The following is a 23,612-nucleotide window of genomic DNA, read 5'->3' as shown; positions in this document are numbered from 1 at the left end:
TGCAGTGCAGAGCTGCTGGAACGAGGGGTGTTGCTGCACCCCTTGGCTTGAAGTGGCTTCCATGACATGCAGGGTTTGCAGTTTGCTTCTCAGGATCCCCCCAATACACCTCGTTCCCGCATCCCTGCTGCTGTGGGCACGTCCTTACCGGCCAAAGACGCCCCCTCCGCACCCACAACCGGGGCCCCGCAGAGTCGCTGCTGCCATGCAGAAGAGCCAGGGGGGCTGCATCCACCACATGGCGCTGAGTGTGTCCTCGCAGGCAGGGCTTGACCCTCCAAAGAGACACAAAGGCCACCGTCTGGGGTGTGAGGACAGAGGCCCAGGCCAGTAGGGACCAGTGTGACCATGTCATCTAGCCTCCTGTATAGCTGTCAAGGTTCCTCCCCCACTCCGAACTCTAGGGTACAGATGTGGGGACCTGCATGAAAACCTCCTAAGCTTACTTTTAGCAGCTTAGGTTAAAACTTCCCCAAGGTACAAATTAATTTTATCTTTTGTCCTTGGAATAACCACTGCCACCACCAAACTCTAACTGGGTTTACTGGGAAACGTAGTTTGGACACGTCTTTCCCCCCAAAATCCTCCCAACCCTTGCACCCCACTTCGTGGGAAAGGTTTGGTAAAAATCCTCACCAATTTGCATAGGTGACTACAGACCCAAACCCTTAGATCTGAGAACAATGAAAAAGCATTCAGTTTTCTTACAAGAAGACTTTTAATAGAAATAGAAGTAAATAGGAGTAAAGGAATTACCCCTGTAAAATCAGGATGGTAGGTACCTTACAGGGTAATTAGATTCAAAACATAGAGAATCCCTCTAGGCAAAACCTTAAGTTACAAAAAAGACACACAGACAGAAAGAAAAGGAGGACTTGTGGCACCTTAGAGACTAACCAATTTATTTGAGCATAAGCTTTCATGAGCTACAGCTCACTTCATTGGATACATACTGTGGAAACTGCAGAAGACATTATATACACAGAGACCATGAAACAATACCTCCTCCCACCCCACTCTCCTGCTGGTAATAGCTTATTCAGAGTGACCACTCTCCCTACAATGTGCATGATAATCAAGTTGGGCCATTTCCAGCACAAATCCAGGTTTTCTCGCCCCCCCCAAACTCACTCTCCTGCTGGATTTGTGCTGGAAATGGCTCACCTTGATTATCATGCACATTGTGGGGAGAGTGGTCACTTTGGATAAGCTATTACCAGCAGGAGATGTCTTCTGCAGTTTCCACAGTATGCATCCGATGAAGTGAGCTGTAGCTCACGAAAGCTTATGCTCAAATAAATTGGTTAGTCTCTAAGGTGCCACAAGTACGCCTTTTCTTTTTGCGAATACAGACTAACACGGCTGTTACTCTGAAAACAGACAGAAATAGTCATTCTATTCAGCACAATTCTTTTCTCAGCCATTTAAAGAAATCATAATCTAACACATACCTAGCTAGATTACTTACTAAAGTTCTAAGACTCCATTCCTGGTCTATCCCCGACAAAAGCAGCATACCAACAGACACACAGATCCTTTGTTTCTCTCCCTCCTCCCAGCTTTTGAAAGTATCTTGTCTCCTCATTGGTCATTTTGGTCAGGTGCCAGCGAGGTTACCTTTAGCTTCTTAACCATTTACAGGTGAGAGGATTTTTCCTCTGGCCAGGAGGGATTTTAAAGGGATTTACCCTTCCCTTTATATTTATGACAATAGCACAGGCCAGAAACCTTCTCCACAATCTTTCCTAGAGCAGATCTTTCAGGAAAACATCCAACCTTGATTTTAAAATTGTCAGTGAGTGATGTAGAATCCACCACGAGCCTTGGTAAATGTTTCCAATGGTTAATTACGCTCACTGTTTAAAATGTACTTCCTATTTTCGGTCTGAATTTGTCTAGCTTCAACTTCCAGCCATTAGATCTCATTAGACATTTCTCCGCTGGACTGAAGAGCCCATATAAAATTTTTGTTCCCCATGTAAGGACTTATAGATTGTAATCAAGTCACCTCTCTATTGTTAAATAGATTGAGCTCTTTGAGTCAATCACTATAAGGCATGTTTTCCAATCCTTTAATCATGCTCAAGACTCTTCTCTGAACCCTTTCCAAAATGTCAACATCCTTCTTGAACTGTGGACACCAGAACTGGACACAGTATTCCAGCAATGGTCGCACCAGTGCCAAATAGAGGTAAAATAACCTTAGTTGTTCAGCATTCAATGAACAACAAATTGGTGGGGAATGAGAACTCTGGACAGTTTTAGAACTTGGTTTTGCAATTTCAAAGAAAAGTGGCAAGTGATGGTGCATTGGAGCTGCCACTGTTACTGACATTGTAATGCAGTTGCTGACCTGGGTATCAAGGGTCTCTCTACTGGAGAGGCTAGGCTGTATGTTACAGGCCTTTAACTGATTGCAAGTAGGGAACAATGTTTAATTCAGGGGGGCTTGTGCTTTTGTAGGAAGTGGCTCTGAGCTGTGTGATATTTTGAGTGACCACTGAGTGCAGCATCATGAAAGCCGGAAAGTTCCTGGGAGGTTACAGATTGATTACATCACCACAAAAACCACCACAATCGGTGCAAGTTGGCAAACTCTACAGCTTGACCAATCCAATCCCATCTGGCAGCCCAGAACTGCCACGGGGCCTTCAGCGCATCAGAACTCCGCACTGCCCCACTGCCCCAAAACCTTCAGGACTTCAGCTTTCCACCCAGGCCCCTCCCATGACTCTCGTGAAACCTTCAGAGCTCCAACATGCCATCCTGCCGCTGCAAACCCTGCTTTCCCACTCAGTGCCACTTAACCACCCGGGGCCCAAGCTTCCAGTTATCAGCCCCTATGCACAGAGGGGTGCACAACTGCCCCGGAACCATTGGGGCCCCAACAATCCATTCAACAGCCCCCCTCACGTTTCATAGAATCTCAGGGTTGGAAGGGACCTCAGGAGGTCATCTAGTCCAATCCCCTGCTCAGAGCAGGACCAATCCCCAACACATTTGCAGTGGACCCTACAGACTCCTGATGTTCCACCCAGCAGCAGCCCCTGCTCCTCTCCTCCAGCGGCTCCGAGGCCGACAGGTCCCTAAATGTTCCACCCAGAAGCAACCCCCCCCCCCCCCAGATGCCATGGGAAATTCAAGGCCCCCACATTCCACACAGCTACTGCTGTGGAACATTTGGCGCCCCAACATTCCATCTATCCCCTCCCATGGAACTTATGGGGCCCCAACATTCCATTTACTCCCACCCCCCGCTCCGCCCATGGGACAACAGGAGAGAAGCTGGGAGTGGGAGGAGCTGTGGGCACTAGGGCGGAGCCCAGTGCTGCGGAGAACAGCGATTGGCAAGTACGTATGGACAATGAGAGCCATGCGTTGATTGGTGGTCGTACCGTAAGTGGTGGGCGTGGCTCCGATTGTGACACGTAAGGTGATTGGCAAGCATAGGGCGATGTTATCTAGGTCGTGATTGGCCGAGCACAGGCATGTGGGCGGGATTCCTGACGCTTCCCCGGTGAGCGGGTGTGCTTTCGAGGGGGCGGGACTACCGGCATGACGGGGGCGCTCATTGGCCGGCGAGCCGCGTGTCAGCGAGGCTTCCGGCGCCAGCCTGTGTATGATTGGTGCAGCGCGACGTGTGGGCGGGGCCAGGACGCGAGGCCCGAGGCGCTATAAGAGCCGCCGTTTGGCGCGCAGGGGAGGCAGTAGGGGGGAGTCTGTGTGTGTGCGGAGCCGCGCGGCGCTGGGTTTGGGTGGCCTCTCCCCCGCTGACAGGATGTTCGAGGCGCGGCTGGTGCAGGGCTCGGTGCTGAAGCGGGTGCTGGAGGCGCTCAAGGACCTGATCACCGAGGCCTGCTGGGACCTGGGCTCGGGCGGCATCAGCCTGCAGAGCATGGACTCCTCGCACGTCTCGCTGGTGCAGCTCACGCTGCGCTCCGAGGGCTTCGACACCTACCGCTGCGACCGCAACATCGCCATGGGGGTCAACCTGGCCAGGTAGCGGGGCTGGGCTCAGGGCCCTCAGCGACGGGCGAGACGCGGGCAGAGCCGGGGGGAGGGGGGGTGGTTACTGACTGGCGCGAGAGAGCGAAATTCTCGGGGGGGGGGGGGGGGGGGGCGAGCGGTGTCTCGCGCCGTTTCTGCAGCGCGCGCTGCCCGTGAGCGGAGGTGACGTCATTTCGGCGCCAGTCGCACAATGCCCCGGCCGCGCTGGCGGGAAAGCTGCACGTGGGGGCGGGGCCGGGGCCGGGGGGGGGCCCGAGTGCCTGGGCCTGGGCGGGGCGCTCCGGGGCACGGTGGCCAGGGGCGTCCGCCCAGCGCCCGTCACTGCGGTGAGCGGGGTCCGAGTTACGGTTGGGCGCCCCTCACCGGCGGCCTTGCCACCTGCCCTGGCCCGCGCGGCGGGAGGGGGGGGGGGGTGTCAGGCTGAGCAGCCCCTGGACCTGCCATGTCGCAGGGGCTGATCTCCGTTCCCCGGCTGCTGTTGGCGTTGATGCGCTGGAGGCAGCTGCATGAAATCGGTGTGTGAAACAGGGGCCCCCCCCCCCCCAGATTTCTTGCCCATACCGCTTTGGTGCAGTCTGACTGAGTTCTCTTGTTCTTTCCTAGTATGTCCAAAATACTGAAGTGTGCTGGCAATGAAGACATCATCACCCTCAGAGCAGAGGACAATGCAGATACACTGGCTCTGGTATTTGAGGCACCAAGTAAATATCTCGACTCCAAATCTTTTCACAATTAAGATACAACTTCTTTAGTTCAGTTATGAAGCAAAATTGGGGTGAAATCTTGTAATTCTGCATTTCTGAACAGCTCATCAGTGCCTTGGCTTCCTTTGCTGTTCCAGAATTAAAATATATGCATATCTTTGAACCATCAGTCACTATTTAACTTTATTAAGCTCTATATTTTGGGTAGACTTCGGTGGATATTTGTCTAAAGAATAACTGTGGCATTGGGGATAGTCACAAAGTGGCACCAAGAAAAACCTCAAACATTATTTGATTTCTTTATCAAATTAAGACTACACTGAGGAAATCTTCTGGGACAGAATCTAACCAACAACCCTAGCTTTAATATTTTAGAACAGTTCTGGTCAAATATATCCTATCTTTTTAGATCAGGAGAAGGTCTCTGATTATGAGATGAAGTTAATGGATTTGGATGTGGAGCAACTTGGAATTCCAGTAAGTTTTGTCTCCACTGCTGACCTAAATTAGATTATTGGGTTTTACAAATAAGTCTACAACTTGAAAGTTTAGTTGTCATAAAATGTTTTGTGACTAGCTTCCTGTTAAGAAATGTAATAAACGTAAACTTTATTTCAAGGCAAACTTAGTTTCCCAACAAAGCTCTCATTAAATTTCAGCAGAAGCCTTAGACTTGTTTCTGTGTGATATTTTTGGCATAAATCTGCTGTCTCTTTGTCTCACATGCTAATGTCCAAGCTCTTGCTAACTTTTCACTTCTAAAATCCCTTAGAATAACAAAAGAGCATTAATTGAAGTCCACAATAGAAGGTACACCTTATATGTAAATATTTAGCATTACATACTGGTTCTAGTTTGAATAGACTAAAGCCACATAATGCAACTCAGTGGTACTGAATCTGGAAGCAAAACAAACATGCTTGGGTAATTAACTTTCAGTGCTGCAAACTTCACTGACTCAGTCAAGCTGTTTTTCCATGTCCATAAAGATCTTACAGACTAAATAAGGCTGTATAAGTATCCCTTTTATGGCTTCTTTGCTTTAAGTGGATTTTCATAAATATAGCTAAGAAGTTAGCAAGCTTAGATGGACTGTGAAATAGAATCAGCCTGTAAGTACTGCAGAGCCAATGTAAGTAAAAAGCTACAGACTTGAAAGTTAGCAGATAAAACTGAAAATGCCAAGGCCAGATCTTGGTAACAAGCTGCTGCTTTTTCAGCCATAGTTCAGATTAGAACTGCACCTCAGAATATTGAAGTGGAATAATAGGATTTTCTTTTCTGAAAGAATGCAACAACTTTTGTCTTGAATAGAAGTGACAGAGTACAAAAGTTTGTTCAGGTACTGTTAGAAACTATATCTAAGGTTGTCTTCTCACAGGAACAAGAATACAGCTGTGTAGTGAAAATGCCTTCTGGTGAATTTGCACGGATCTGCAGAGATCTCAGCCATATTGGAGATGCTGTTGTCATCTCTTGTGCAAAAGACGGTGTAAAATTTTCTGCCAATGGAGAGCTAGGAAATGGAAACATCAAGCTGTCACAGACCAGTAATGTGGATAAGGAGGAAGAAGCTGTAAGTTTGGTGGTCTGAAAATTTTCCAAAATATGGGGACTCAAGTATCTCACTCACTGTTGGGGCAGGAGCAACTTTCTGAAAAATTTGCAGAGAATTGATGACTCGAAAGTCCAGCCTACCTGGCTGGACTTTCGAGAACTGACAAGCTACAACATTCTGGGTCTTTCCTGTCTCTAATACAGGGCTGAGTAATACATGGGTATCAGGAAAATGGGAGGTGGGTGGGGGAAATGTTACTAGTGTTCTGGCTGGCGTTTGCTCTGTTGTGGTAGAAAATTGCTGTCACTGGGGTTGCAACTAATAGTTGATAGGTGCCCAGAAGTTCCTTCTTGTGCCATGCTACATTTATGGGCTATGAGAACATGAAGAAATCCCTGTCCAAGAAAAAGGTGCAGAAATTACATGAATACTTAATGGGGCTCTACTGATCATTGTCCTTGCTTTTAAGAGAGCATTGTAGTCTTAATTCATGATTGGTGGTTTTGATTTCTTCCTGTTAGGTTACAATAGAGATGAGTGAGCCAGTCCAGCTCACTTTTGCATTGAGGTACTTGAATTTTTTCACCAAAGCCACACCACTGTCTCCTACAGTTACACTTAGTATGTCTGCAGATGTTCCACTAGGTAAGTCATACTGCTTTCAGTTCTTCAAACAACTTTGTATAGCTACACCACTTCTAAGCTGCATTGTAAAGTCTCACACTGGCCTAAACTACACTGTTTGTTGGAAGTGTTCAGAATAACTGACTTGCCTTTTTTCTCCCTCAGTTGTGGAGTACAAGATTGCGGATATGGGACACTTAAAATACTATCTTGCCCCAAAGATTGAGGATCAGCAGGATGGTTCTTAAAATGCACTAGGATCAAGGGAAGATCCCCTGAGCTGTTGAGAGATGAAAACTACTTTTCTGAGGAGGAAGGAAGCCTCAAATAATGCTGTTAGGCATGTTTGTAGATATTTGTCTGTAAATATTTTCAACTTATTTTTGTTTTGTATCTTCTTTGAAAAACGCTTGTATCTTTGCTATTCTTGACCATGGGTCTATTTACACCTTTTTAGATGCTGTTTTTAGAACCTACGCTTTAACTCTCTTTGGAAGTTGCTAGTTGTAAAGAGCCGCAATATTGAAACATTGCGTTACTATAAACAGTGATCTCTCTAGGGCTTTACCTGTGAAACCTCAGTCAACTGAAGTTACTAATGAGTTTCTAAATGACTTAACAGAAAAAGAGCTCAGTCTTTACAATGTCCTTATCAAAATGGGAACTGTACTATAATTGAAATGTGAAAATGGTAATAAAATTTTTGAATCTTATTCTCAAACTATGATTAGACTTAACAATAAGTCTGAATAGTACTGAGAAGATTTATATTTTGGTTTTAAGTCAAAGAAATGTATACCTCAGCATGAGCTTAGATATCAACATTATTTGTAATCCAATAAAAAAAACTTGGAAGGCTTCTGGTATTTCATGTGACCATGAGCCGTACCCATCAGCTTTTTAGTGGACAATCACATGACTGATTTTAAATACAGATAACTAATGTGGTGATTCAAAGATACTGCCATCTAGCCAATTTCAGTTTGCAGTTAAAATTAAACATTCCTTACTTGTTGGCTGTAACTGGAAGCCAAGTGCCATAGGTGAGTGTGACTGATGTCATTTAAATGACTTGTATTTGAAACCTGCATACTTGTTTTGCAGCAGGTTGTCTCTTGATGTAAGAGGGCCAGAGAGCACAGTGATCTTGATCGCACACATTGCAGCATAATCACAGATGTGGAAGCAGTTTGCCTAAACTAAGGCAACTTTGCGTAGATATGCTTACTATGATTTAAAAGTGGTTTGCATCAATTTTGATTAAGTTGATTACTTATAGACTCAAGCTTAATTGAAATTTTTTTAAATGTGTTTACAGAAGTGGCATTAAAGTAATTAAACATACCTCTTTAAACTATTGCAACTTTCAATTTCCAGACTTGTCTGACCATGTTAAACTGGAAATTTTGTAATTGCAGCTCAGCTAAATTATCTAAACTTTCTTAAAATAGTGTTAAGATTAATGACAAGTTCAAAATAACTTCTACTAAACTTGTATACAAAACAAATACAGAACACTTTAATTTTGTTACTGATTGCAAACTTAGTGCAGTAATACCACTTTTGGGTAAGCCTTTGAAATACCAATAACTCTTCTCATTTTCCTTCAGCTTGTAACAAAGATGATGCATTATTTGATTTTTTTTCTAAAAACCATTTACAATAAATTGGAGTAAAAAACCGGTTAAATTGCAGCCAACATTTATATTAAAAGTTACTCAAATTCTCAGTAGGTCCAGGGAAGTGTTAGGGAGAATTCATTCCCTTGCTGGGGGCCGCAGTTTTCCCAGCTGCAACAGTATTCGGTTAGCACTTTCCAATGTCAAGTGCTTTGGGAGCTAGGGTGGTTTAAACTACCCCACAGGCCCATCCCTAGAGAAATTTGGCAAGAACTTCTACTGTGTATGGAGGGGGTAATATATTTCTTAGACTGCTCATGAACATTAAAATGGGGGTTTTGGGGCCTGAGTTAACCAGCGTTCCAAATATAATTCAGCTACCATGATATTGCTCAAAGCATGCTTGTGTGCCGTGGTCACACTTAGCTGAAAGCCCTGTGAAACCTCCAACCATCTTCAGTTTTGTTAGTTACGAAATGACTGCACTCGCTATCTGTTAGAATAATGATGTAGAAAGTCACAAGGTGGCAGCCATAGGCTAAAACCAACACTGCTTTGCTATCTCAAACTACAACGGGTTTGAGAATAATATTTCTGTGGAAATTCCCCTGCGTAGCTGCTGTCAGACCATATCGCTCTATAGGAGCATTAGAGCTGACTTTTTAAGACCCTCTAAACCTGTTTCTTTGATTGATTAGATATCTCTCAAAGCATTGAGGGAATTTCCTGTGCTCAACCAAATAGCCTGGCAGAGGGGGAGAATTGTGACGTGTCACCTAGGGTATGATAATCTCACTAGTTAGTCACCATCTTGCATAGTCTTCCACCCACAGGTGTTCGCAACAAATTTTCTTTTGAGGTCTTAGAGTGCAGCACTTTTTCCTATAATAATGAGGCAAAACAAATGAATATGCACATATACACGTCCAAATCATGGTAATTTGTGTAGGGTGGTGGTGGTTTTTTTTTTTTTTGCAGACTCCATAATAAAAATAATGCTGTAAAGAGTGATATTTGTATGTTTGTTAATATCACTTATCACAGCCTCCCAGCTCACCAGTAAGTCTGCTGTGAACAGTGATAGTTGTATGTTTGTTAATATCACTTCTCAGCAAGCCCCAGGACGAAATAAGGCCTGGGTGAGGTGGTCAGAGGGGGAAGGCTGTGGGAACCTGAGGCAATGGTCGAGGTGATGAGCCCCATTGCTGTGTGGCCAGAGCCAGGGGCCAGCACCCAGGGCCAGCACATGCCTGTGTGGCCAGAGCTGGGGCTGCAGCCGGAGCCGGGGGTGCCACCTTCTGCCAGCAGGGATCAGTGCTCACTGCTGTGTGGCAGGGACTGGGGATCAGCACTGGGGCCTGAGGCCCCGTGGCTGGAGCTGAGGGTCTAGGCCTGCCGCTGCTCGGTCACAGCCAGGGGTCAGCACCCCCGGCCAGCTCCAGCTGCTGGAGCCCAGGGCCGGAGCTGGGGGCCAATGCCCACCGCTGAGCGGCTGGAGCTGGGGGCCAGAGGCCGGAGCCACGTGGCCAGAGCTGGAGTTCAGCACCTGCCGCTGCGCACCTGAAGTCCCACCTCTGGAGCCTGCCACCCAACCACCCCAGGGCTGAAGCCCAACCCCTGACTCCTCTGCAAGGTGGGTTGAGATTTCACCTTGCTCCTGCAGCATTGTGCCCCACCGGTCTCCACAGCTGGTGCAGGGTGGGAGGGGAAGGTGCCGATGCTTTGCCCCCCTTCCCCATCACCCCCCCGCCCCAAAGGGGCTGTCGTGGCCGGATGAAAAACCCCAGGTGGCTGCGTGCAGCCACGGTGGCCACATTTGAGAAACGCTGGACTAGAGAAACACCCCTTTGCAGTCTTTTAATCTGAATGTGGAGGTCTCAACCTTGCATGAGCTATTCATGGCTGCTGTTGGCATCCCTCTGCATAGCTGCCAGTCTCTCCCACGTGTCATATTGTCAGTAGATTGTTAGAAATGGTTTAGAGCACTTGGGTCAGGTGGTGCCTCCTGAATGCCTGTCATTGTCAGAGCCAAACGCTGCAGCTGGTCTGGAGCAGTAAGTACCGAGTCAGTAAAGGATCCAATGTCAGTGCCCCTCTTTTTCTCCTGTTATAGCACCTTTTCAGGTCTGTTTTAAAGGCCCAATCAGCTGTTCTCACTGTACATCAAATCATCAGAAACGATTAGGGGACTGGAACACATGACTTATGAGGAGAGGCTGAGGAAACTGGGATTGTTTAGTCTGCGGAAGAGAAGAGTGAGGGGGGATTTGATAGCTGCTTTCAACTACCTGAAAGGGGGCTCCAAAGAGGATGGGGAAGGGGACTCAGAAACGTGATGTTGAACTGAGGAGCTGAGATCAGCTTTGGATTACTGTAAAGTGCAGGAATGGTTCTACGCTTCCATGGTGGTAATCTTTAATCAAGTTTCACCATCGGAAATGAAGCAGGGCTAATGGTTGAAGCCTTGAGCTTCCCTTCCTGGTGCAACCCCCAGCCATGCAGCTCAAAGATACACCCTACCCGCCCCCCCAATTGCACGACTCCCCATGCTTCCGAAAAACACACAACTTGCAATAAAGTTACAGGTGCTGGCCACACTGCATCCTGTCATTTGGGATGGCTGAAGGAATCTCTGGATCTAGCCCTTGTATTATTTTTGTTTGTATCTCTAGCGCCTAAAGCCCTCGTCGTGGCTTGTTTGGCATTTTTTTAAGTACGCTTCTCGCTCTCGCTGGGGATAAAAGTTGGAAGGTGTGAACCCTAAGAGCTGAAACGCCGGATGGCAAATAAAAAGATCCCAACATTTATTATTTATAAAAAGCAGCTCATGATTTTGAGGGCTTCATAATTTTTTTATTTGGTGGGGAGGGGGGGCGGACTGACTATGTGTTGTCCAAACCTGTATTATGTGTGTTCAGCCCTTTGGGTTGAAAAGTGCTGGATCAATGCAAGTTATTTGATACACTTTGTAAATAACTAAGAGTGGCCCTTTGAATTTATTGACTGATTTAGAAAGCTTCTGCAGGCAGCATATCTGGGATTTTACCATCTTGAGTCAAAAATTGTGAGTAAGAAAAAAATATGAGGGAGATATTTATAAATGCCTCATGAAAGGACACTGCAGAATCCTTAATTGTAAGAGCAAGATGCTTGACAAAAAAAAAAACTGTCCAGAAATATCTCGAAGTTGAGATCCCCCTCACCCACCAGCCCACGCAGGACAGCTCTGAATTCAGCCAACAAGCCCCAGCGTGTCCCACTCATGGGACACACATGACACAGAGCCCCAACAGCTGGCCCACAGCACAAGCTGTCCAATCAGGTTCCACTCTTCAGCTACCAATCAAGGGCTTGGTTGTTGTTGTTTTTTTTTTCAAAGAAGAAATGGGGTCAAATCAAAATGAGGTTTAGTGCCATAACCTGGAAGGAAATGAGTGTCACGGGGAATAAACTTCCTGGGTTGGTTTGCACTAGGTGCAGCAGAGGGCACGGCAGGACTGGGAGAGATGGGCTTGAACAACAGGTACAGAACACTGTGGCAGTGAAATTTTTATTCTGCTTCTTTGTGCTAAAACCTTTGCATTTTGCACCTCTTGGGTGCACACGCTGAACTGGCTGATTTGATCTGCCACCGAAGTGACAGAGCCATGCCATTCCAGATACGCTTATGAACAGCTCCCTTTTGAATTCTCCCTGTTAGCAGAGAGAATACTTTTCATCAGAACACTTAATCTATGTTTGTTTAAAGGGGTAGTGGATCCACGTCCTGGAGTTGGATGTTTCCAGGCTCTCCGGATCTCTCCTTGGAGTTTGTGACACTAGGGAGAATTTAAAACTTCTAAAGCGGTCCCTCTTTATCAGGGTTACGATTGAGAAAGAGTTTGTCGCCCTTACAAGGCCAGGACAGACTCCCCCTGTATAAGCCATCCTGGTGGGGCAGTGGGAGTGGAAGTTTATTTATTTAAAAAAACACCCTTTCCTTTGACACAGATCTGTCAGCGAGCCTGAGCTTTATTCTGGAAGTAAAATCAACTGGCTTTTATGGCATGGAGAAGGTGGCTAGACATCATAAAAAAAAAAAAAATTTGGATTGCAGACAGATTTCAGCTGTAAAGAAGGGCAGGTAGGGAGCTAGATACTGCCCATTCTAGATCCCGAGTATATCCGTTGTTTTCAGTGGACGTGCTCCAGATTGACGTTGATATAAATGAGAACATAAGACTCTGACTCTGAGAGTTTCAATGGCTTGCTCTGAATCTCCACTTTATTGACAGTTACTAGCATTAACACCCAGGCCTTGATTCTTTTCTCATTTATACTGAGTGTAAATCGGACGTGATTCTAGAAAAGACTCTGGAGTTGCCCTGATGTAAAACTGGGGCAAGTCAATACAGAATTGGGCCCACTTTGCTCTCAGTGGAAATAAGTAGTTATGGCACAAGGCTGTGAGTCAGGAAATCTGGGGTTTAGTCCAGCGTCTGGACCAGATTTCTGGTGAGTAAAGCACTTCTGTGACTCATTTTTCCTCACCTCTAAAGTGGAGATAATACCTAGCTCATGGATGTGTGGGGGACTTATTTAGTGTATATAAAAGTGCAGCGCAAAGTATTTCTTGTGCGGTGTCTGCCAATACCACGCCCTTCCTGGCAATTGTCATTGAATGTTGAGAGTAGGTGAGGACGTAGGCCCCAAAAGTGAAGTGACTGAGGAGTGGGTTATCTCTGTCATCAGTAGCTGCAGAAATTAGAAATGTGTTTTGTCTGCCTGCTTTGTCCATAAAGCAAGCAAAATACTGAGTCGAGCCCATGGCTAAGACATTACTGGCCATCTGCTACTAGGAACTGACCATTCATTTCTTCTCTCTTTTGGGGTACAGCTAGGGTCTCCAGATTTAAGTTTAAATCAAAGCATATGCTCAATACATGCAGAGAGTACCTCTGACTTACCAGTTGTGCAAGGTTTGCACGGGAAGAAGAGGCCTGCTGGCAGTGTTAGATGGGGTTGTGTTCAAGAAAGGGGGACGCGCCTTCAATTCGAGGGAGGTAGCGAGAGCTTGAAAAAGTATATTGTTCAATAAAAAGAAAAGGAGGACTTGTGGCACCTTTGAGACTAACCAATTTATCTGAGCATAAGCTTTCGTGAGCTACAGCTCACTTCATCGGATGCATTCAGTGGGAAAAATCCACTGAATGCATCCGATGAAGTGAGCTGTAGCTCACGAAAGCTTATGCTCAGATAAACTGGTTAGTCTCTAAGGTGCCACAAGTCCTCCTTTTCTTTTTGCGAATACAGACTAACACGGCTGCTACTCTGAAAATTGTTCAATAGGTTATAGAGCTGGGCAGAATTCCCCCAAGTAATTTGGGGAATCAGGATATACACTTAGTGAGCAAAAATATTCTCAAGTTTTTCTGCTTTTAGTAAATAAAACAGGCAGTAAAATGCACTTTCCCTATCAGCTAAATGGCATTGGAGTGTCATGGTATCCAGTAAATGCTGTTTAAATATGGGACTGGCCACTGGCTATAGAGCGCATGCAGACTGCAGAGCAGGTTTGAGGTCATTCCTTCAGAACCATAGATACCTGAGACCAGGATATGAGTCCTAAGCAGCAGTGGTTGTGGAAGAAACAGCTAACTTATCCTGGGTTTCAGACTTCCAGGAGATTTTTCTGGTGGCGGGATGCATTGAGGGCTGGGTTGCTGACAGGCCAGCTTAGACATCGCCACCTGCATATTGCTACAGAGGCATCGATGGCAGGATAAACGCAGGTTTCAGCTCCGAGAAAGCAAGGCCATCAGCTGTACAACAAAGCCAGATACGCCATCCTGGTGAGTACAGTCTCAGCTGGGTGTCACTGCCAGCAAGAAAACCACAGGGCTTGGATTCACAGCAAGATGAAATTACAGGGCACAAGTGTGGCTTGGCTAAATAAAGCTCCGGCACTGAACATCACCTCCTTCGCAGATCTAATCTAGGTAGGCAAACAGGGAGCTGTGACTTCTGTTTTTCTGTTTTATTTTGATCCCTTCATCTCCTCCTCCCTATTGGCCTGTTCCGTCCACTTGTCTGTGTCTGGCCTATCTTGTGATGGAGCGGTCTGGAGGAACAGGCAATTCCATTTTGCAACAACTTCCAAGGTTTGGAAGTTTGTTTTTGTTCCACAATGACATGAAAACTAAAAGTTTCGAACGATTTGGCAAAACAGATCTGTGTCAGAGTGTCTGGGTTTAGACTCGGAGGCGTAGCCGTGTTAGTCTGTATCCACAAAAACAACGAGGAGTCCGGTGGCACCTTAAAGACGAACAGATGTATTTGGGCATAAGCTTTCGTGGGTAATTTGTAGACTGGAAACCTTGGTTTTCAATTCGCATCTTTCTCTGGTCCAAAGTGACGAGGGAACCCCAGACCTCAAAAAACCTTTGTGTCAAAAGCAGCATGTCTCTGCAGAACATGACGTCCTCAACAAAATAGAGTTAAATAAGGAGCGAGCTCTCTGGGGCAGGTTCTGTCTTCTTTGTTACTTGTCTGTGTAGTGCCTAGCACGGGACCTTGACTGAGGTTCCTGGATGTTAATGCAATATGTTTAATACCAAACTTTATGGCCCCAGTTTAGGATGGTCTCGTGGCACGGGGTGTGTGTGTGTCCGTGATCACAGTTAGCATGTGCTCTGGGAGGTTTGGGTACATTTGTGCCTGTGTATAAATTATGACCAAAGGTGAGGCTTTGTTTTTTTTAAAACAACAAAACTTTGTAAAACCCTAATACAGGTGGTGGTTTAAATTCCACTGAAATCAGTTCTAGGTTTTTGTGGAATTCAATATTCCATTGTTGTAGTCGTTACCTAGGCTTTGCCACGCTGTGCTTGTGAAACTGAATAGGGCCTATGCTGAGTGAGGTATAAGGAGTGGACAAATAGCATAAATGAGGGGAAAGAATTACCTTTCTAAGGGAGGTTTCAGAGTAGCAGCCGTGTTAGTCTGTATCCGTAAAAAGAAAAGGAGGACTTGTGGCACCTTAGAGATTACTAATAAATGTGTTAGTCTCTAAGGTGCCAAAGTACTCCTTTTCTTTCTAAGGGAGTTGGCATATCCCACCACACAGCTCACTGGGCTTTATGTTCCCTGCACCGTCACTGTCACTACCCCATTCTGTGTCTCCGTTTCCCCCTCTGTAAAATGGGGATAAATGTGCTTTTTCACATTTGTAAACCACTTTGAGACCTGTGGATGGAAACGTGCTGTATAAAGGCCAGGTGTGGAGGTTTTTTGTTTGTTTTTTAAATGAGTTAAGGTGGTGTTAGGAACACAGGTCAGGAAACTTGTTTCTTTAGAAGTGACGTTTAACCTTTCAAGAAACTCCAAGCGTTGCGTTCTACCACACTGCCTCTTGTTTAGGCTGCCATAAGCAACAGCTCTGTTTGTTTCAGGTTATAGCTGATGACACGGCCTCCATGTTATGATGCCATCACGTACTAATCTAACTGCTGGGATCCCCAGTAGCAAAGTGAAGTACTCCAAGCTCTCCAGTACTGACGATGGTTATATTGACCTGCAGGTAAACGGGGAAAACAGAGGGAAACCTCCTTTTTTTTTTGATTCTTCTTCTTCTCCTTATGTGACAAAAGTATCCTGCAGCTCTGATCTTGTTCCTTGTTGACCTCCATAAATATGGCGGGATGAGATTCCTCTCTGGCCCCTGTGTGCTGCTCTGGTCGGGTATAAGGGACCTACACAGCCTGCAGGAAGTGAAAGAAGAATTCCCCTGGCTTGTGCGCTGCTACGCTGGGCACGTGCCCCATTGTGTTATGCTCCATGTGTGCACACGAGCGCCAGCAGAGGGAGTGCAGTCACAGCGTACGTGGCTACGACCATTCAGGCTTGCGATGGGAGCATTGGGGAGGCTACCATAGCTTTGTACGGCCGTGAGGGCTGCTTGCACCATGGTGCAGCCCAGAATCAGGAAGGGACAAAGGTGTCTTAAAGCCCCTCTCCTTTGGCTTGCACTTCCAGCACGGAATCTGTGCCGGGCGGCGGAACGGCCCTGGGGATCATAGAATCGTAGAATATGAGGGCTGGAAGGGACCTCAGGAGGTCATCTAGTCCAACCTCCTGGTTATTTTAAGAAGGTTAGATCTATATCTGTTCCTTTGCGGGGGGATGAGAAGACCCCATTGTGGAGTGACAGCTCTGAAGGGAACAGACGACACTGACGCTTCCAAATCTATCTGAGCTACAGCCGGATCTGGGAACAAGGGCGTATAAATCCTTGCTCTGAAAGAACAGGGTGTTACGTGGGCAGAATTCCTCTGAGCCGATAGGCACTGAGGAGCTTACTTGACAGGACCAAGCTGTTGCTGCTCTCGCATTCCCCCCGGCTAGGGAAGACCCCTGTGGTGGTTTCTCTGCTCGGTCTGAGTGCCGCCATCCTCCCCGCTCACCTCTAGGGGTGGGATTCGTGCCCACGCCAAAAACATGCTACATTTTAATGCCATTTAATATCTGCCTTCCCTGCAGTTCAAGAGGAGCCCACCCAAAATCCCCTACAAGGCCATTGCACTGGCCACTGTGCTGTTCATGATCGGCACCCTTCTGATTGTCATAGGAGCGCTTCTCCTCGCAGGATACATTAGCAAAGGAGTAAGTGGGCTAAATATCTTCTTAAACATGGTTTGTGTTTAGTGCCAAAAAAAATCCCCTCCTGCCAACTTTTATTTGTCTGAAATATGGAACTTCACTGCTAAGGCCGGTAGGCAGAGTGAGAGCTTTTCTCCCTGAATAACGTTTGCCAGCGGCCCTGCTGCCCTTGGCTGTAATCCCATCTGCATTCTCTAGCTAGGCGTGATTGGGGCTGGTCTGTGCTTGCATAAGGACAAATGATGTCCTGCCAGCTACCAGTATTGACCCATCGTGGCGACGGGAGTGCTGGGCTTGCTGTCTTTCAGAGGAGACGTCCAGCTAAGGTCCTGATCACTGCTTTTGACTAAAGATCTCATGGCCCCCTTCTGGAGGAGTGTTCTGGCCAAACTGTAGTCCATAAAATTGTAGTTTTGGTTTTTTTTATTATTATTATTTTTTGCTTGCCCATCTAGGCATTTAAGCTGCACTCAAGGTAGTCGGTACCTACATTTGTGCCTGTCACTCCACTTGGATACAGTATTCTTCTCCTTCTATTCTTAAGCTGTTACGTCGTGTTGCTTCAATAATGGCTGCTGCTTACCACTCCAGAGCTGGCTACATTTTAGAGGTAGATGAATTGATCGCTAAATAGATAGGTCTTCAGGATTTGACCCTTGTTCAGGTGCAACGCCAGTTCACAGGAGAGTTTTCCCTTCGCAAAGTTTGCAGGCCTTGGCCTGTGCTGGGCAGTTTTGTTTTGTTTTTAAAGCATCACAAAGTTGCACTGTTTCCAAGCTGCAAAAGGAGCCATATAAACCGAAAGAGAACTAACAATAGTTCCCCTCCCCTGTGCCTTGTCAAGTAAAACATTAATCACATCGGAGCTGCTCTGGTCTAGAGTGATTTTAAAATCAAGCCTGACACAGAGTGAACTGGCCCTTTATGGACAGCTGGGCTTAGCTCCACCTGGGCCTAGTTATCTGCCTCCCAGAGGATGACAGATTTAGGTCAATGGTCAGACATCACATGATGGTAGCCTGCTTTGTCAGACAGGGGAAGAACAGGAGCTAGGAGAGGTCTCCGGAGAGTCTCAGAGCCTGGAGTGGGCCTGACAGCGTACAGTGGTCGAGAGGAGGAAGAAGTTGTCCCTACCAGCTGGAGGGATAGGTCTGGCTAGAGTTACCTATAGTGAGGGGCAGAAGCAAATCCTTAAGAAGGAATTAAAAGTCCAGGAGAAGAAGGCCAAGAGACTCTTGGTTTGAGTTAGTTTGTGTTAATAAACCGGACTCCACAAGGGCCGAGAAGGTCAAAGCACTGCTTATGGTGGTTGCTTGTCTGGGCGAGGAGGGAAACTGAGGCAGGGCCAGGGTGGGACACCAGTTGAGGCAAGCTTCTGTTACAAAGCCTTTGCTTTGAGAATTTATTAATTTTCTTCTGTTTCTCTGCTTCTCTCTTCCAGGGAACAGACCGAGCTATCCCGGTATTGATCATTGGAATCCTGGTGTTCTTACCAGGCTTTTATCACTTGCGCATCGCGTACTATGCTTCCAAAGGCTACAGAGGTTACTCCTACGATGACATTCCAGATTTTGATGACTAAAACGCACCCTGGAACCAGGGAGCGTGGCTCAAGTTGTAACGAGCTTCGCGTTAAAGGATGTTAGTTAACTTGACCCTGGGTATCAAAGATGGAACATGTAAGAACCTAAACTAAGTAGATTTATCAGTGGATGCAATTTCCTCATTCTGTAAATATTTTATTGCCAGCTTTTTTGTGTTTACATGAATTCGACAGGCACGTTTGCAATGTTAGGTGAAGCAAAGGATTTACTGTTAGAGGAGCTCTTCTTGTTTTGAATGGGAAGTTCTTCTTGGGCAAGCCAAGCTGAGTAGTTGCCCGAAGGACAGATGAACGGTATATAATTTCAGCAAAAATAAAAATGATTTTTGTCTAAAGAGATTTATATTTCTAAGGGAGAGCGTATTGTAGAACATATATTGCCTTTCAAATAGATCAAAGCTATAGCAAGGATTTTTGTGGCAAACAAATATAATACATCCAATTTTGCACTGCTGCATAATCATCAAAATAATTCCAACATCATCATTCACCATCATAGGTTTGCATCTGGAATGTTGACCTATTTGCCAGTCTGATGCAAATGGGAGAGGAAATTGGATGTGTGCGCCATGATTTAGCGTGCATTTGCCATACAAGAGCCCCTGTCAGGCTGATAAGTCCGCTTACCTGACAAACACATTCCTTGAGTGCCAGCTACTTCCCACCCTGCTGTTATTTTTGCTAAGGCTTATTGGTCATCCTTTCATAAGGACGACTTAAGATTTTGCTTAATGAAGGATTTTAAACAAACTTTGTGGCGAGGCAGGATGAAGAATTGAAAGCTGGGCCTTGGACCTGAATTTTTCATATCGTAAAATTCTGGTTTTGAATACTGGTGACCATTAGGGAAGTTCAGATCCCCTCTTTGCAGACTGGGCTCATCTGTTTATATGTGTATTTGAGGTCATTCGGCCCTAGATTTAGACCCTGTACTGTACATAATACCCGAAACATATGAAAAGAAAAGCTATGCACGGACAGTGCTGCACGTTATCCGCTTCTATTGCTCTGTTAGCTGCATTTTGTCAGATTATTCTGGAGATTCAGAAGAAACGGAGGACAACGGGTAGATTTCTGCTTGATGTCAATGAGAGCGAAGTGGCTTCCGAGGTGTAATTGAACTGGGTGTCCCAAGAAGCAAGTATGGAACGATAAATTGTAATGTAAAATTCAAGCATATGCATTAGTATGAATAAACTGCACTATAGTCTATGTGTGGTTCATAAGCACGTCTCTTTTAAATCCGAAGACGCTCATATGCAAAAAGAATGGTTCCCAAACTTGCTGGAAGTCATTCTGCCTGGTACCTAGATTGAGCCTTCGGTGGGATCTGCCATTGTCTACTGCCTCCTCTTCCAGTATTCATGCTGCCATCTGCCAGAGACAGTGGGCAGCAGTTTGCCAGGATGGAGTTTTGAGCAGTTTCATCTTCATTATGGGCTCACGTGCAGCGAGCTGAATGGCGGGGGGGGTGCATTGAGTCCCAGTGCTCACCATCAAGGTGGCGGGAGGGGGAAGCCTAGAGTTAATACACCAAGTATTGCGGCAGTTCCTGGAGCCCTTGTGTGAGAGACTGAGAGGCCGACCCTCGTATGTTTAGCGGGTCAGGAGGGGCTCCAGTCCCTCCTGGTGCTTCTCATCTAATTCCTATAGGATAGGTTTATGGCTCGTAAATGCAGCCTGAACTGCTTCACGTAGGGCCCAGACCCTGAATGGGGGAGTCTGCTGAAGCCGGAGGGAGCAAGAATGGGATTTATTTACCTTAAGGAGTTGTGAACTGTGGACATATCTCAAAGCGTAAAACGTGGAGGCTAAGCTTTTTTAGAAGTGGGCCATCTTGGGTAGAATGGCTGGAAGCAGTAGCTTGGTCTCTACCTTCCCATCCACCTCAATGCCAACTCTTGAAGGGTAACTATGTTGATAGAAGGAGCACCTTCTGAGTGGAGGATGGGCTTAACCAAATGTAACAGGACATCTTATTCCTGAGAGACTTGTGCCTCCACCTACCTTCTAGAAGAAAGCACTATACCCTGGGATCCAGCTCTGAGAGAGAGACATTTTAACTGAAGCCGGCACAGGGTACGGGGCTTGACAACCAATAGATCGGTCGCTTTCTATTTTATATATCCAAACTATAGAACCATAGACATGTAGGACTGGAAGGGACCTCAAGAGGCTATCCAGTTCTTTGTCCTACCCTAGGGCAGGATTACCGTCTACCTAGCCCATCTCTGACCGGTGTTTGTCTGACCTGTTCTTATAAACCAGGCAATTGGAGCATTTTTATTTTATTTTTTTTTTAAAAGGCAAATGTGTGTTTGTGTTCCAGTAGAACACAGGCCCCAGACCAGGGTCTTGTACAGAGACAGACACCGAGGAGGGACTTCCTGACTCATGATTTTCAAAACTGTCTCGTGCTTCTTTGGGGTGCCTTATTTTTTATTGTTTTTTCCTTTTGTACACATCTTTGGGTACCAGGCGCTTTCTGAAAATGGGGCCCCTTTAATGTGTCAAGTTGGGAACTTTAGAAATTAAGGCACTCGAAAATCTCAGGTCGCTTGGCATTGTATGCCAAATAGCCAAGTGGCCTTTACTGCACCCATGTAACACGGGCGGGAACTTCGGGCTGCTACAATAGGGACACTGTTCTAGTCTTGACTCCCCCACAGGCCTCGTCTGTAGCTGTGGGCAGGTCATTTATGGCCTGATTATTGAAGAGGGGGTAAGCGAAGGCAGCTGCCAAGGTTGTTCCAGGCGTCTGAAAGGCCACTGTCCCCTCTCCATCTGTTCCCCTAGCTGCAAAACATGGTGATGGCAATGCACGTAGTTATCAACCGGCAGTGGCGGGAGCTGAGACTTGGTGGATGTGAGAGTCTCAAAGGAAAGCTGCTCCTCCCGTGCCAAATAGCACTTCCAGTGCACACCACACACGTGTTGAGGCTCAAGTGAGAATTTTTCCGGGCAAACGTCTCCCATATAACAGGTTGATTTGAGACAATAGTGCTCATTTTTAAGTTCCCTTTGGTTTTCTGCCTCCCTTTCTCTTTTCCCCTGTACACTCTTGTGTTCTGTGCTAACCTCCAAGTCCTGATTTCTCCCCCCTCCCCCCCCACACACGCTTTTTTGTAGGGGTCTAAATTCTATTCCCTGGGTTGTTGCACTGTCCTTAATTGAGTGACTTGCACGTGCCCGGAGTGTTAGGGCCAAGGGAACGGATTGATTGAATGCAGGATGTCAGTTCTCCCTTTCTGCAGCTTTAACCCATCTGTTGGAAGGAAATGAAATATACACGTGCCCCTCTGCTGTGCTGTGTCATGCTGGCTCAGCGCTTCACCCTTCCCGTGCTGCTGACGTTGTTCGCTCTCTGGTCAGATGTCACTGCCACTTCCCAGATGTTGTTACATACCGGCTGGGAGCAGCTGAAATCCATCAAGTGAAAGCCAAGTCCAGAGAGGAAGGTGGCAGCTGACGCCAGGCAATGAGTCAGCGTTGTGTCTGCAGCTGACATGGCAGGTGAAAGTTATATTTTAGGAAGGTGGAGGAGAGGGGAAGAAGAGGTTTTAAAGCGAAAGTGAGGATTATACAAGGGGGCTTGTGGATAAGGTAACATAAAAAGTGAGTTTCTGACCTTCCTCCTTGCAGAGAAACACTTAACAGTGTGACCCAAGTGCTCTCTGAAGGCTCAGAAACCAGGAGGCAAAGAAAAATCACCCCACATTTATAATTTTTTTAAGCCAACCTGATAATTTTTGAATGCCCGTGGATAGCAATGTCGGTGTCGATACAATGCCGTAGTAACACCGATGCCTGTTTCCCCCATTAAGAAGAGCTCTTAAGATTTAGACAATGCGCAGCATGGGAATAATCCAACAGAAGGCTCGGGGACAAAGAACAGTAGGGGCAGGTGCTGGTGAAGGGGTCCTGACCTCACGCACTAGCTACAGGGCCTGAATGCAGCCAGACTCCAGTCAAGGGTAGATCCCAGGTTCTGGGTATCTCGCCTCTCTGCTGCTCCTGCCACAATCCATAAAAACTGCCGTGTTTCTGCCCTAACACTGTATCCTGCTCCCGAGGAGGCTGCTCCCCAGACTGTGCTAAAGCCTTTTCCTCCTGCTAGGGATAGAGCTGACACGAGCTAAGAGAGAGGTGGCCACCAGCAGCTTCAGGCTCAGAAATGCCAAGGATAATTAAAGTGGATCTTCTAACACTTCCTAGGGAGACGTGAAGTCCTTTCAGACAGCAGAGCTGAGCCAAGTGCTTTCATTTAAGCTTAGAAAGACTGAGCCGGCCAGGCGACTGTGCTCTGAGTGATACAGTGATATAGAGGCCACTGACTCAGGTTCTTTGAGTGTCTTTGGGTGAGGTTGGCCAGAACAAAGAGGGAGATTGTAACACAGGGCCCGGGTCTTGGAACAGACCCATGATCCAACACCCTGTTTCAAGATTCTGGCTGATGGGCGGAGTCCAGTCACCGAAGGGTCATGTGAAAGTTTGGAAGTAACACTTTGTACAAGAGAGAGCTTGCTCAATGAAAGCGAGAGGGGTCAGGAGAAGTACTTTTAAGAGGCACTTGGCAGCATCCCAGGGGAAAAATCTGGCAGAAGTAGATGGCTTAATGGAGAGAAGCTGTAGGAAAGGCCAAATAGCAGGTCCTGGGTTTTAGGGAAGAACCATAGAGTGTCCAAAGGGTTAAGTTAGCACTGCACAATTCTGTTGAATAAGGAAAGCCCTGATGCTCTGCTGAATAAGGAAGGCTTTTGACACAGTCTCACATGACATTCTCATAAGCAAACTAGAGAAGTGGGTGCATAACTGGTGGAAAGGCCGTACTCAAAAGAGTAGTTATGAATAGTTTACTG

At 46.5% G+C, this 23,612-nt stretch overlaps 3 protein-coding genes across 8 annotated transcripts in view; all 3 read left to right on the top strand.

The window, feature by feature from the left end:
- Positions 1–3,630: 3,630 nt before the first annotated feature.
- On the top strand, positions 3,631–7,607 carry PCNA (proliferating cell nuclear antigen). The gene is made up of 6 exons (XM_037886378.2): positions 3,631–3,999; positions 4,612–4,709; positions 5,122–5,189; positions 6,094–6,288; positions 6,792–6,915; positions 7,060–7,607. Exons 1-6 carry the CDS (start codon positions 3,779–3,781, stop codon positions 7,140–7,142), a joined length of 789 nt encoding a protein of 262 aa, XP_037742306.1. The 5' UTR covers positions 3,631–3,778; the 3' UTR covers positions 7,143–7,607.
- Positions 7,608–11,889: 4,282 nt separating this feature from the next.
- Positions 11,890–19,965, top strand: TMEM230 (transmembrane protein 230). 3 transcript variants are annotated; one of them, XM_043536165.1, is made up of 5 exons: positions 11,968–12,036; positions 12,504–13,007; positions 15,944–16,071; positions 17,031–17,153; positions 18,592–19,965. In XM_043536165.1, the coding sequence occupies exons 3-5, from the start codon at positions 15,973–15,975 to the stop codon at positions 18,730–18,732; spliced, it is 363 nt and encodes a 120-aa protein (XP_043392100.1). In that variant the 5' UTR covers positions 11,968–12,036; positions 12,504–13,007; positions 15,944–15,972; the 3' UTR covers positions 18,733–19,965. The 3 variants fall into 3 exon arrangements, with proteins under 3 accessions (XP_007065542.1, XP_043392100.1, XP_037742430.1); XM_007065480.4 differs by lacking the exon at positions 12,504–13,007 and having other exon boundaries at positions 11,890–12,036; XM_037886502.2 differs by lacking the exons at positions 11,968–12,036; positions 12,504–13,007 and adding an exon at positions 14,173–14,491.
- A 2,124-nt stretch (positions 19,966–22,089) lies between these two features.
- Positions 22,090–23,612, top strand: part of SLC23A2 (solute carrier family 23 member 2) — a 128,867-nt gene continuing 127,344 nt past the window's right edge. For all 4 annotated transcript variants that reach the window (XM_037886498.2, XM_037886496.2, XM_043536163.1 and 1 more), the window contains exon 1: positions 22,090–22,266. The gene's annotated coding sequence lies outside the window, so the exon portion shown is untranslated. The remainder of the gene's footprint in view (positions 22,267–23,612) is intronic.

This window comes from Chelonia mydas, chromosome 26, assembly GCF_015237465.2.
Source record: "Chelonia mydas isolate rCheMyd1 chromosome 26, rCheMyd1.pri.v2, whole genome shotgun sequence".
In the NCBI taxonomy this organism is placed as follows: Eukaryota; Metazoa; Chordata; order Testudines; family Cheloniidae; genus Chelonia; species Chelonia mydas.
The sequence above is the reverse complement of the archived record's forward strand: the minus strand, read 5'-3'. Positions and strand labels throughout refer to the sequence as shown.